The sequence below is a fragment of the Coenobita brevimanus genome, chromosome 98 (assembly GCF_032717465.1).
Source record: "Coenobita brevimanus isolate Jiangsu-jjx chromosome 98, ASM3271746v2, whole genome shotgun sequence".
NCBI classification, from domain to species: Eukaryota; Metazoa; Arthropoda; class Malacostraca; order Decapoda; family Coenobitidae; genus Coenobita; species Coenobita brevimanus.
The window spans coordinates 2,269,199-2,281,954 of NC_137051.1; the positions used below are offsets into that span (position 1 = coordinate 2,269,199).

At 48.7% G+C, this 12,756-nt stretch overlaps 1 protein-coding gene across 1 annotated transcript in view; it reads left to right on the forward strand.

Moving 5' to 3' along the window:
- Positions 1 to 6,325: 6,325 nt before the first annotated feature.
- Positions 6,326 to 12,756, forward strand: part of unc-13 (protein unc13 homolog) — a 205,044-nt gene continuing 198,613 nt past the window's right edge. The window contains exon 1 of the mRNA XM_080283857.1: positions 6,326 to 12,364. Coding sequence (XP_080139983.1) covers positions 6,326 to 12,364 — 6,039 coding nt within the window. The remainder of the gene's footprint in view (positions 12,365 to 12,756) is intronic.

The window sequence follows — 12,756 nt, forward strand, 5'->3', positions numbered from 1 at the left end:
AATAAGAGTAGCTGGATTGACGGAGGGATAGATGGGATTGTGGATGTATGGTTAAGATGTGGATGGATGAATGTATGGATGGGTTGTCAGTAAAGGTGTGGATAGTCTGTTAATGTACACTTGATGGGGACAGAGTGGAAGTGGATGGTTAGATGGTGATGGTGATGTATTGTTAGGAATGAGAGTTGCAAGGTAGATTGATAGATGGTTATATTGAGAGAGAGAGAGAGAGAGAGAGATAATAGCCGAAGAGTAATTAGTAATACCTAATACCGATGGATCTGTGTCATACGGGGCCTTGTGTGAAGAAATAATTGCCGTGTGTCATTTCGGAGATTACCCGGGTGATTGGCGAGGCAGGGGGTCAGGAGAGTGCTGATTGGCAGGCGATTAGGCTTGGCGGACCTCTGATTGGTTGCTGAGGGGGCGTGGCATTAAGACGAGTGCTGATTGGTTGCTGAGGGGGCGTGGCATAAAGATCTGAGTGCTGATTGGTTGCTGAGAGGGCGTGACATTGAGACCTGAGTGCTGATTGGTTGCTGAGGGGGCGTGGCATTGAGACCTGAATGCTGATTGGCTGGTAAGAGGGACGTGGCAGTGGCTCTGGATATTCATTGGCCCAGGACATTAACAACCACGTGATTCATTCAGTGTGCTGTTGGCTAGATTGGGGTGGGTGTGAGAGAGAGAGAATATGTGTGTATGTTTGTGATTGTTTTGTATGTACGTGTTCGTTTAACGTATATGTATCCTTGTGCATGTGTGTGTGTGTGTGTGTGTGTGTGTGTGTGTGTGTGAGAGAGAGAGAGAGAGAGAGTGTTTTCATCTCTCCTCCTTCACAGAAATGGTGAGGTAGGAACTGTTAATATTTGTGATGGCACTCTGTAGAAGGGAGCGGGAATTGAGAGGGACGAGAGGGTGAGAGAGGGAGAGGAGATGAGGAGGGGGAAGGGAGGAGGTGAGGGGGGAATGGAAGAAGGTGAGAGGGTGGAGTGATGGAGGGGAAAAAAATGAGGATGGATAGTGAGGAACGTTCTTTACTTCATCACCCCCTCTTCTAACCCTCCCCCCCTCTCTCCCCTCCCCTTTCCCATACCCTTCTCTTTCCCTTCCTTTCCTCCCCACTCTTCTTGCCCCAACCTCTAGTATTTCCCCTCTTCAACACAGCACCTTTTCCCTCCCTCTCCCCATCTTTCCCTCTTTCCTTCCATTTCTCTCCCCCTCCCCCTCCTCCTCCCCAACCCCAGTCTTATTCTTAGACGGCCTCACACAATGGATGTCTGGATGTGTGTGTGTGTGTGTGTGTGTGTGTGTGTGTGTGTGTGTGTGGTGGGGTGGAGGGGTGTTTGGATTTGCGTGTTTGTGTTTGGATGCTGTGTGCTTGGATGTTGTGTATTTGGTATTTAAATGTTTTTGTGCTCATATGCTGTGTGTGTGTGTGTGTGTGTGTGTGTGTGTGTGTGTGTGTGTGTGTGTGTGTGTGTGTGTGTGGAATTATGAATGTGTGCTTCGATGCTGTGTGTGTGTGTGTGTGTGTGTGTGTGTATGGAATTATGAATGTTTGTGTGCTTCGATGCTGTGTGTGTGTGTGTGTGTGTGTGTGTGTGTGTGTGTGTGTGCGCGGACTGATCGTGGAGGAAGTTTGATTTGAAGATGGAGGGGCTCACACAATAGCGCTCTCTCTCTCTCTCTCTCTCTCTCTCTCTCTTTAGGGGAGACAGACACCCATACTCCTATCGCGTGTGTTTCTTTACCGCCTTCTCGTCCGCGGTGATGAAAGAGCAGAGTGACGGATGGAAATAAGGAGTGTGTGTGTGTGTGTGTGTGTGTGTGTGTGTGTGTGTGTGTGTGTGAGAGAGAGAGAGAGAGAGAGAGAGAGAGAGAGAGAGAGAGAATATGTATCTAGGAGTTGGGTTTGAGTCTGTGTGTGCAGGTTTGGCTTCGTGTGTGTATGTGTGTGTGTGTGTGTGTGTGTGTGTGTGTGTGTGTGTGTGTGAACAGGGGATGGGATGTTAAAGAGTAAAGTTATTTCTATAAGTACATAAAATTGAGAGAGAGTGTGTGAGAGAGAGAGAGAGAGAGGGGAGGGGGGTCATATCTCATGCTGGATAAGGAGTACAAGACGTATGATAGATGGATGGATGTATCTATTTGATTAATGGACTTGCAGGATGGTGGTAGTGGTGGTTGAGACTGTGGTGATTGTGGTGGAGATGGATGTGATTTTGGTAGTTGTGGTAGTCGTCTTGGAAATTGTGGTAATGGTGGTAGGGTGGATGTGATTGGTGTGGTTTGAAATTGTGGTAGGATTTAGGGATGGTGGTAACAGTGGTTGTGATTGTGGTAGTTGTGGTGCGAATGGTTGTAGTTGTTGTTATGATGGTGTGAAATATACTGATGGTGGTAGAGAGGTATTTCGATGTGGTGGTGGTGGTAGTGATTGTGGCAACTGTGGTGATAGCGACACTGACGAGGTTGTGATGGTGGAGATGGTGGTTGTGGTGGTGATGGAAGTAGTGATGATGATATTAACGATGATGGTGGTAGTGATGATGACCGAGGCGAAGGTAGCGATGATGATGGTGGTAGTGGATGTCATAGTGTTATAGTGGTGGTGATAAATGTGGTGGTGGTGGCAGTGGTGGTGAAATTTGTGGCTGTGATGGAAATTGTGGTGGTGATAGTGGTGGTAAGGAGAGAAACTTGACACACGAAGTTGGACGGTAAGTTGAGGTGTGAGATAGCGAGGGTACAAGGTGTGTGTGTGTGTGTTGTAGGGTGGGAATGTATACTGTATGTATGTATATAAAACTGTGTATTTGTGTTTGCTGTGCACATGCTACTTACTGGTTGGGGTGTAAGCATGCCAAATAAATACACACACACACACACACACACACACACACACACACACACACACACACGCAAGCAAGCAAGCAAGCACGCGCGCTCTTTTATTTGCGTCTCCGAGGATGAGATTCTTCTTGTAAGGTCAGGGTCACGGGGTCAGGGTCAGAGTTCAGGTCAGGGGTCGCTGTGTTCTTGAGGGCGAGGTTCAGAAGGACGGTAATCCTTATGAAGAGCAGTATTAGTGTCAACCTTAGAGGGAGTTGTGTGTCTCGTTGGGTGAAGGGATAGGCGAAGGAGGGTGTGGTTGTGGTTGTGGTTGTAATGGTAGTTGTGGTTGTAACGGTAGTTGAGATTGTTGTATCGGTGGTTGTGGCTGTGGTTGTAATGGTAGTTGTGGCTGTAAAGATGGTTGTGGTTATAACGGTGCTGGTAATTGTGGTTGTGGATCTGAGGTGGTGGTAGTTGTGGTTGACTGTTGAGTGAAACAAGAGTAGCGACTGTAATTGTTGGGGTGTTGGTGGGAGTAGTGATGATTGTAGTATTTCATTTAATTTCATTTTGAAATATAAATAAAAAGCTTGAGATAGTTAGTGGCTGTGTTATGAGAATTTCGAAAAGGGTGGAGGAGGGGTGGTGAAAAGGGTGGGGAAGGGGTGGTGAATAGAGTGGGGGAGGAGGAGGAGAAGGGTGGGGTGATGAAAAGGGTGGAGGAGGGGGAGGAGAAGGGTGGGTTGCTGAAAAGGGTGGGGGAGGAGGAGAAGGGTGGGGTGATGGAAAAAATGGGGGAGGGTTAGGAGAAGGGTGGAGCGATGAAAAGGTTGGGGAGGGTTAGGAGAAGGGCGGGGTGATGAAAAGAGTGGGGGAGGGGGAGGAGAAGGGTGGGGTGATGAAAAGAGGGGGAGGGGGAGGAGAAGGGTGGGGTGAGTAAAAGGTTGGGTGTGATAGAGGGAGATGAAGGCGTCAGGGAGAAGATGGATAAAGCAATAAAGGCAGTGCTTGAGGGAGAGCGGGAGGAGGGAGAGAGGGAAGGAAGAAGAGGGAGGAAGAAAGAAGAAGAGGGAGAAGGAGGAAGAGAGCAGGGGAGAAGAGGGAGAAGGAAATAGGAATAACAGTCGGGAGGAGGTGGAGGAAGAAGAGAGCAGAGGAGAAAAGGGAGAAGGAAAGAGAGAGAGAGAGGGGGAGGGGAGACTGGCTATCGTGGAGCGGGTTAGTGGGAAATGTAATCCTAAGGAGAAGAATGAGTGCATCGTGTGTAGCAGAGAGAGAGAGAGAGAGACCTTTTACTCACCTTAAATTCAGACCTTAACCCCTTCGTAATTCCACTGTGACCTTCCCTAACTCTCATTTTCTCTCATTCTCTTCTTTCTCCATTTTCTCACTTTTTTCTCCACTTGAGTCTCGTTCTCTCTCCGTGATTTTTTTTTCTTTATTGTCCTCTAATCTTTTTGTACTTTTTTCTTTGTGATTTTTAACTTTTTCTTTCTTCATTCTTGTTCTAGTCTCCATAATTTGTATTTTGAATTTCCTTTTATTGTGTACCTATGTTTTCTCCTTTCCTCCCTCCCTCTCCTTTACTTATTTCTCCTATCTTTTTTCTCCTGTCCGTATTATTTTTTTCTTTTACACATTTTTCTCATCTTTCCGGTTGCTGTTCTTCGCATTCTTCGTCTTAGCAGTGTTTGGAGTTCGTCTGTTCAGCCCCTTTAATCTGTTGACATAAGCAGCAGTTTATTTCAGCAGACGACTTTATTCAGCTTAGGACAGACTCTTTGTTCTCGATGGGTTGGATCATTTTTTTTTACCCATTTAGTACTAAGAGATCCATCCACAGTCAAAATAAATCGTCTGGATAGGATAAAAATAGAATATACATCATCGCAGTGAAGGAGTTAAGTCTTGGGATGAAATTTGAGGCAACCCGCTCACCTGACACCACAGAGAGCCACTTGACCCTGTGTTTCTCCCCTTAGCTGACCCCACTTTTGCCTGTCTTACCCGCAGGTCAACCCCATGCGTGGCGTAACCTGACCTGGCCTCCCCGTGCTGTGACCTATGGGTATGGTGTGCCGTGAGTGAAATCAGCATCTTCCCAGGGTTTATTGAATACGTTAGCGGAGGAGTCAAAGCATCCGAGTCGAACCATCCGAAACGCATATTGATTGAAATGAGGACTATGGTTCCGTATTTTGCAGTTATCAGTAAATAATGTCAGTATATAATGTTAAACTCAGTAAATAATGTCAGCATATAATGTTAAACTCAGTAAATAATGTCAGTATATAATGTTAAACTCAGTAAATAATGTCAGCATATAATGTTAAACTCAGTAAATAATGTCAGCATATAATGTTAAACTCAGTAAATAATGTCAGTATATAATGTTAAACTCAGTAAATAATGTCAGCATATAATGTTAAACTCAGTAAATAATGTCAGCATATAATGTTAAACTAAGTCCATCCGAGACACGCCATAGTCAGGATGAAATGATAAAGTCAGGTTTTGCTTTTGTCAGTTGTACCCTTATGTCATTTTCATTAATTTTTTCTCATTGGCTTTGGAAATTTCATAACACATTTTCCTCAGTAATATATTTTGTCTGTTGCACCCAAATGGTCTCTTGCATTTTTTTCTCTTGGTCTATGAAGTTGCTGATAAATGGCATACATGAAGTTATGACGGTATAATTGCTTGTATGTTAACTTCCGCAAACGCTATCAGTATTAAAAAGCTGTGATATTATGCAAGAAAAATTTGGAGTGTAACATTCTATATAAATTGCTAAGGGAAAGATGCAGTGGAGTTTCTTTGGCTAGAGAGAATATGACTTAAGAACCTACTGGGAAGATAGATTTTTACTTACCATACAATCCGTTCTCAGTGTTTCAAGTTTCCGAAATCCAGACTGTGTAATCAACTGTCTATTCATTCAGTTTCTGATATCCAGTGCATTTGTCGAACTAGAACCTCTTATTGTTGCATTCCTGACGTGGTTCTTAAAATACAGGAGTGAAGCACGTGTCTGTCCAGAATTATTGGAGAGAAGCATTCAGTACCTTGCGATGTATTCTGGAATGTAGTGAAGCAAGGGAGACGTGAATATTTGGACCGACCTCTGAACATGTCCATAGCACATCACAGCAATCTGTTTTGCTCATGATTTTTTTCGTTTGTTGTAGCGGTGTATGTGTTATTAATGGTGTCTTTATTCCCCATGAAGGCCAAGTGAAACGTGTTTAAGACATGGTGTGGGTGGGGTGAGGCCAAGTGAACATAGTGTCCAGTGATGACTTAGTAAGGGTGCCGCCGCCCCACCACTATGTAAGCCGTGTGCCGGCCAGGCTTTGGTCAAGCCAGATCACAAGACTCAGGTGCAGGTGTGCTGATGGCATGTGTGCCCTGGGGGCGGGTGCCAGCCCAGCCTGACCTGGGCTGCCCTGCGTACTCTGCCCCACACTAAGCTGTCCAAATGAACATGGACAGCCTGAAGGGTGTCAAGTCTGCCGCCCTGGGTGGATCTGGGGCGGGACTTGGTGCGGGCATGGGCATGGGAGCGGGTTCCTACCTAGCCAGCATGGAGACACTGCTTGGGGACTACATGGAGCGACTGGGCACTCGCCTCAACGTGCTGGAAACGGAGCTCCGTTATGCCTGGCGTGCCCTAGATATGCTGTCGCAGGAGTATGTCAAGATGTGGGAACGGTTGGAGAAACTTGAGATTCTGCTGTATGAGCAGCAAGCTGTCATCGCTCAGCTGCTAGAGTTTTACACCGCCTTTGACCTCCAGTCCCTCCTCACAGATAAAGAAGACCCTGCACTTCCTGCAGACACTGCAACTGCAGCTACAGCTGTAACTGCTACAGCAGTCAGTGTTGCTGCTGTGGTTGGACCAGCAGCTGATAATTCTGAAAACAGACTCCCTGATGAAGCATTCTACAGAAGTCTAAATAATGCTCACCGGGATAACTTGTCACAGGTTACAGAAGCAACAGACCAGGAGTTGGCCAGTATTTGGGATATAGAAGAGACAGAGAAAGACACAGAGTCTCCAGATACCAGAAAGAAAGAAAAAGAGAGAGAGAAGGAGAATGAAAAAGATGAAGTGTACACAACAGACTCTTACAAGGATTACTCTGGCACTAGTGCTTGCATCAGTGAACATGACTTGCAGGAGCTTCGGAAATTTACCACACTTGACAAGGTTGCCCTTAGCAAGCTCAAGGAACTAGATGCCCTCAGTGCCAAGCTTCTCAAGGACTCACAGAATCTGCGAGATTTGCGTGAGAGACTAATCTCTTCATCACCAAAATTGGGTTCACCCACGTCCACCTCCCCTCGCCATCAACCAAAGACAGAGGGCGCCACAGCATCAGCAGTAACTATTCCTCAAACTGTGGACAATAAGATGGCTGAGTCTGTGGTGGATGAAAAGCTGCGGCAAATGTACTTGGATTCCAATTTAGAAGACTGGAATTTCAGCCCAAGGACCTCTGAGCCACAGAGAAGCCGACCTAACTCGCAGCTGTCTACTGACAGCAATGCAACAGACCCAGAGGTCATGGCTACCTTTGGAATCAAGGGAACAGGTTCTGTGGTGGGATCTCCACGTCACTCTGCGAGCATGAAGGCCCCTTCACCCCTCTCACAGGTTGAAGGAAGTGTTGGATCAAGCAAGGACGCCCTTGGAATGGCAGATTTCAGTGTAATGGGGAGAAAGACGCCAGATCCTCTTATAGGAGACAAGCCAATTGGTACTTCCTCTCCTTCCTTCATGACAGCCACCAGTGAAAAAGTAAGAGCTTCCCCACCGTTTGGAGGTTCAAGAACTCGCCAGGATGGATACGTTAGTTCTCCCCGGTCGGGCAGTCCTAAGGATGCAACACGAACCAAGAAAACTTCTCTGACTCCCACTGGCCTTGAGCCGGGTCCCACAGGCAAGCGACCCTCAACTCCATCATTCATGACATCGAAGGACCTGGGCCACAGTCCCCGGGCCACCCCTCACCTCATGAGTCCCAAGAGTCCTAAAAGTCCCAAGAGCCCAAAATCTCCACGGACAGTGAAGAGCCCCTCGCCTATTAGATACTCAGAACTTGGCAAGTATGACTCTGGGATCTCAACCCTCAGTAGTAGTATGAGTACTTCTTCGAGCATCGAAAAAAGTCCTACCAGCCCACGGCCTGGTAGGAGAGCCTCCCCATACAGGACGGACCGAACCGAGAGGTTGGAAGACATGTACCTGCCGTCCGCTTCCTCAGCCGCTTTGCTGGCTGCCGTTACAACGACGTCAGCCACAGTCTCATTCACCTCTACCTCCCTGTCAGCCTCCCTCAACGAACAGTTCAAGTTTAGCACTATGGGAGAAAGTTTAACAAGGGAGAGAAAATTGTTTAATTCAACGCCCATCTTGGAGGAATCAGCACAACCTACCACAACGAGTTCCTTTCTCCACATATCAACCAGTAAGCCAGACATCGTCAACACAGCTCTTTCTGCAGAGAAAGCTGATGGCCGTTTATCGTTCATGTCCTCTTCCTTACCTGCTAGTACAGCTGTCACTGCCTCTGGCTATCTCACTCTCAGTCCCAGAAAAGGGGGTAGTAAAGCCAGACCAGCCAGCACTGGAATGTTTGAGGAGGAATCCTTCAGAATCTATGCCCTTACTGCTGATCCCATCTCTCGAGCCACTGGTCCTAAGGTAGAGGAGATGTACTTTGAGGATATGCTAAGCTCATCAGCACCACCACCCCCTCCAGCTCCAGCTCCAACATCCAGTACCTACTCCCATTACTACGGTGGATCCAGATCCAGTGTGGCCTCCTCCTCGTTGCTCACCAACACCTCGCTCTCTGACACCTACCCCTCAAGTATGTCATTATCTCCCAGCTTGGACAGAGCTTACCAAGGGAAGCAGCAGCAGTACCCACCATCACCCTACATCAACGAACCCAAATATTCAGCCCCAGCCTACCTGAATGCAGCAGGAGAATTGAAGTTTGTGGGACAACACTCACGTAGGTATGACCATCTTACTGATATGGAAACAGGAAAGGTTGAAAATAGACATAGCTATGGTGCTGACAGTTCCGATTCAATCTCCTCCTACTCATCCACCTCGAGCTTCTACCCCTCATCTGGCCCTGGCAGTAAAGATGCCATGAAATACAAGTACCAGCCAAATTACAGCCAGCCACCACCCTACTCAGCAGGACCAAACTCCTCACACATTGTCAACCGATATGTGCCAGTTGAAGAGAGCATGAAAGCTGGGAAGACATCACGGTACAAAGATTCATATGATTATGATCCCAACAAGGTTATAATGCAAGATTTGGCATATGATGGCCCAGATGCATACACTAACACTTACCCACCAAAGGAGAGATACCACCTGATGCCAAGTGTTGCTGAGTCATCCTTGCTGAAAAGTGAGGAACTGTCTGGCTCTTTAAGGAATATGGAAAATATTTTGTCAACTGCCCATGGAACTGGTGAATCAAGGAGTCGTTATGGCAAGCACCACAGCTCTCGCAGACACACTCAGGCGGTTCCCACAGTGCAGGCAGATACCTCGCAGCAGGTGCAATGGACTGATGTGAAATCAGATCGTCATGTGAACTTAGAGCTGAATTTGAAACCCTACAGCCCTCAAGGGACACAGGAGCACCGTCAGCTGGTCCAGGAGGAACAACCAGCACAGACCTATTATGACAATAGTAATGTATTGGTGTCTCAGGCAGGATATATCAGTATTGCACCAGGTGCTGTACCCATAAAGCACAAGGTACAGCCAGAGGAAAAGAAGAAGGTGCGTCGTGGTGCCAGCATGAAATCTGCCCTGAATAGTATGACCAAAATGATTCCCAACATAGATATCAGAGGCAGAAGGTCCCGCTCCCATAGCCTTCCATCCCGGCCTCTTGATGAAGAGGAAGAACTGAGGCAGAAGGAGTTGCTTGGGAGGCGCAAGGAGAAAAAGCACAGGTCATTCATGAGCACTATGTCAGGAATCCTGCAGAAGACAAGACGACGTGGTAGTAGCCAGTCTCTCCGGTCACTGTCTGACTCTGAGCAGTCAGACATGGAAATCAGTCGCCCAATACCTCACCGCTCCATGTGGGATGATGATAGTGATAACAGCAGCCTCCTTTCTGATACCACCAACAATCCCCCTGACTCAATCTTCCAGACTGTGAAACTTCCAAAAAAGCACAGCCCCACAGCCAGCAGCAAAGAGAATGTGGCAGGTATGGGAACTCCTGTTGAATCTCCTCCCAAGACAGAGGAGCCAGTTTCAGATACTGCAGATGATGTCCTTCAAGATGCAGAAAATCTTTTCCCGAAAGTTGGAGAATTGAAACGTTCTGATAGCCGTGAGAAGGATGTTGAGGCCAAGCAGCATTCAGGATCCTCTCGTGTGGGAGGGCGACGAGAGTTTGCGGTGTCTCGTGCTCTAGGCAAGTACCGCCAGCGCCATTCATCTTCTGCCCACTCTGATGATCAGAGCGGATCAGAGGAGGCAACACGGGCCAGCAGCAGCGGGTCTGACAGTGGTTCTCGACCCCCCAGCAACCACCAGATGCTCAGCCCTCTTCCTCCAGGAGAACTACAGTCTCAGGGCACGTTAGACCGACCTCCAGTGGGCCCTGGAGCTCCACCCTCTGATCTCTCTGAGTCAGACATGCTGCCACAAGAAGGTGTTGGAGCCAGTGAGCTGCAACAGGTCAACAACAATATTAGTGACTTAACACGTGATACAAGTGCAGCAGATCAGAGTGCTAGCAGCCAGGTTGGCAGCTATCAGTTCTTGAAAGATGTAAATATTCCTCCAAATGTAAATTTTCCCATGAGCGGCCAGGAGACCCTTCCTGTTGGTGGTACTTGTCCCCCAGCACCGACCTATAATGCCCCCCACCTCCCTAGTGATGTCCCACCCTTACCTGGCCTCGCTCAGCAGCCCTTCCCCCAACAACCCCAGGACCCCTCCCTCCCCCTTTCCTCCTCCATCCTTAACTATTTTGATCAAAACTTCCCCTTAAACACTGGCTTTATCCTGCCAAAAAACGGGGAAGCGCCCGCCCCTAACCTCATCAGGGCTGCCGATGCCGCTGCGGTCTTGCAGCAGCCAATAATTAACAAAAACATTGACATCAGCGTGTCGGGAGAGGCGGGCGATAGTGACACGTCCATGAGCGAGTCTCTTGGGCTGGAGGGGACGCCCTCCCGCAGCCGTGACATCACCCAACGCTCACCACCAGAGGCTACCCAAGACCACCGCCTCTGCCCGCCCAGCCACAGAGCTCACTCTGAAGATGAGGACAACCGATCTGTGCGCAGTATGCGCTTGTCACGTGGATCATCACGGAGACAGAGCACAGAGGATTCCATTGACTCAGATGATGAATGGTATATCCATGAGCTGCGGAAGTTGGAGCTTATGGAGGCCAATCAGTACCGGGTACCAGAGCTGGAGGAATGCTACCCAATGCAACCCGATGACCGTGTCCGCAGCTTTATGAATGTGGTGTTGTGTGAATTGCAGGGTCGAGTCAAGGAGGCTGAGGCATATGAGCCTGGCTCTCAACCAGCCCCAGCCCCAGCTTCAGTTACAGTCCCTTCAGCTTCCCAGCCACTACCACTCTCACAATCAACTGGTCAAGTCTCAAAAGAGTCTGCTTACTTTTCTGGTGCTGGAGACAGTCGTCAGAGTTCACTGTGTTACTCACAGGACACCCAGGCCTCGGTTGAGAGTGCTGTGTTCTCCATGGTGAGCAGTGATGAGCGACGTGGTCCACCTGAGGAACCCATCCCTGCCAAGACCACCCCCACTCAGCCGGTCCCCAGATCCCGTGTAGACTCAGATGAGGGGTCATCAGGTGAGACCTCAGGACCAGATTCCCCTGAAGAGGACCTGGATGATGAGGATGAGGAACCCATGCCTCCAGTCAAACAGGTTACAGCCAAGTCTCCTGTGGTTGAGGAACCTACTTATGGGCGACGTGCCCTGCCCACTGTGCCCCCGCCTGAGCCTGCCAGATCCATGCCAGTGGGGGAGGTGGAACCCCAAGTCCCCACCAGAGACCTGATCACACCCAAGGTGGGAGGGCAGCACGTATTGGATGACCTGGCGTGTGACTCTGATTTGGGGCAAGCGGGTGAGGGCTCTGAGGCCCCTGTGGAGCCAGTGGAATCCCCAGTGATGCCCAGGGAAGTGACCGGTGAGGTACCCACGCCTGAGGTCACCCGCCCTCCCGCCGAGAAGATAGCCGCACCCACAGCCCTCAGCCCCGTGCCTGAGGAACACCCTGAGAAAGAGTCAGAGTTGAAAGAAAAACCTCCAGGTGAGGAAGAGGAAGAGGGGGCGGCGGCCCCACCTGGTGCTGACGGCACCACTCCGGCGCCACCAGCCAAAGGCAAGCCGCCACTGAGGGGCGCCGGCAGCAAGTGGAAGCTGGTAAAGGCACTCAAGGAGAAGAAGGAAGAGAAGAAGACAGAGAAGGAAGAGGAGACAACGGTGAGTGTTGTTTGTACACACACACACACACACACACACACACACACACACACACACACACACACACACACACACTGCTTTGTTCATTATTTATATATAGTACTAGTCAGGATACATCCCTACACATTCAAGCATGAGGTGGTGCATGTATGTGTTGTTCTTGAGGTGAAGTCAATAGTCTGCCTACATCAACTCGATACTGCCTCAAACTATTATTAAACTATTCCTCGGCAGTCACATGCAGCAGGTCCCTGTATCAGTCGTTCCGAACCCGAGAAGTGTAATGGACTTATTGACCGGTGCTTGACTGCAGGGTAATTTGTACGTTTGTTTGTATTTGTTTGTGTGTGTGTGTGTGTGTGTGTGTGTGTGTACATATATATATATATATA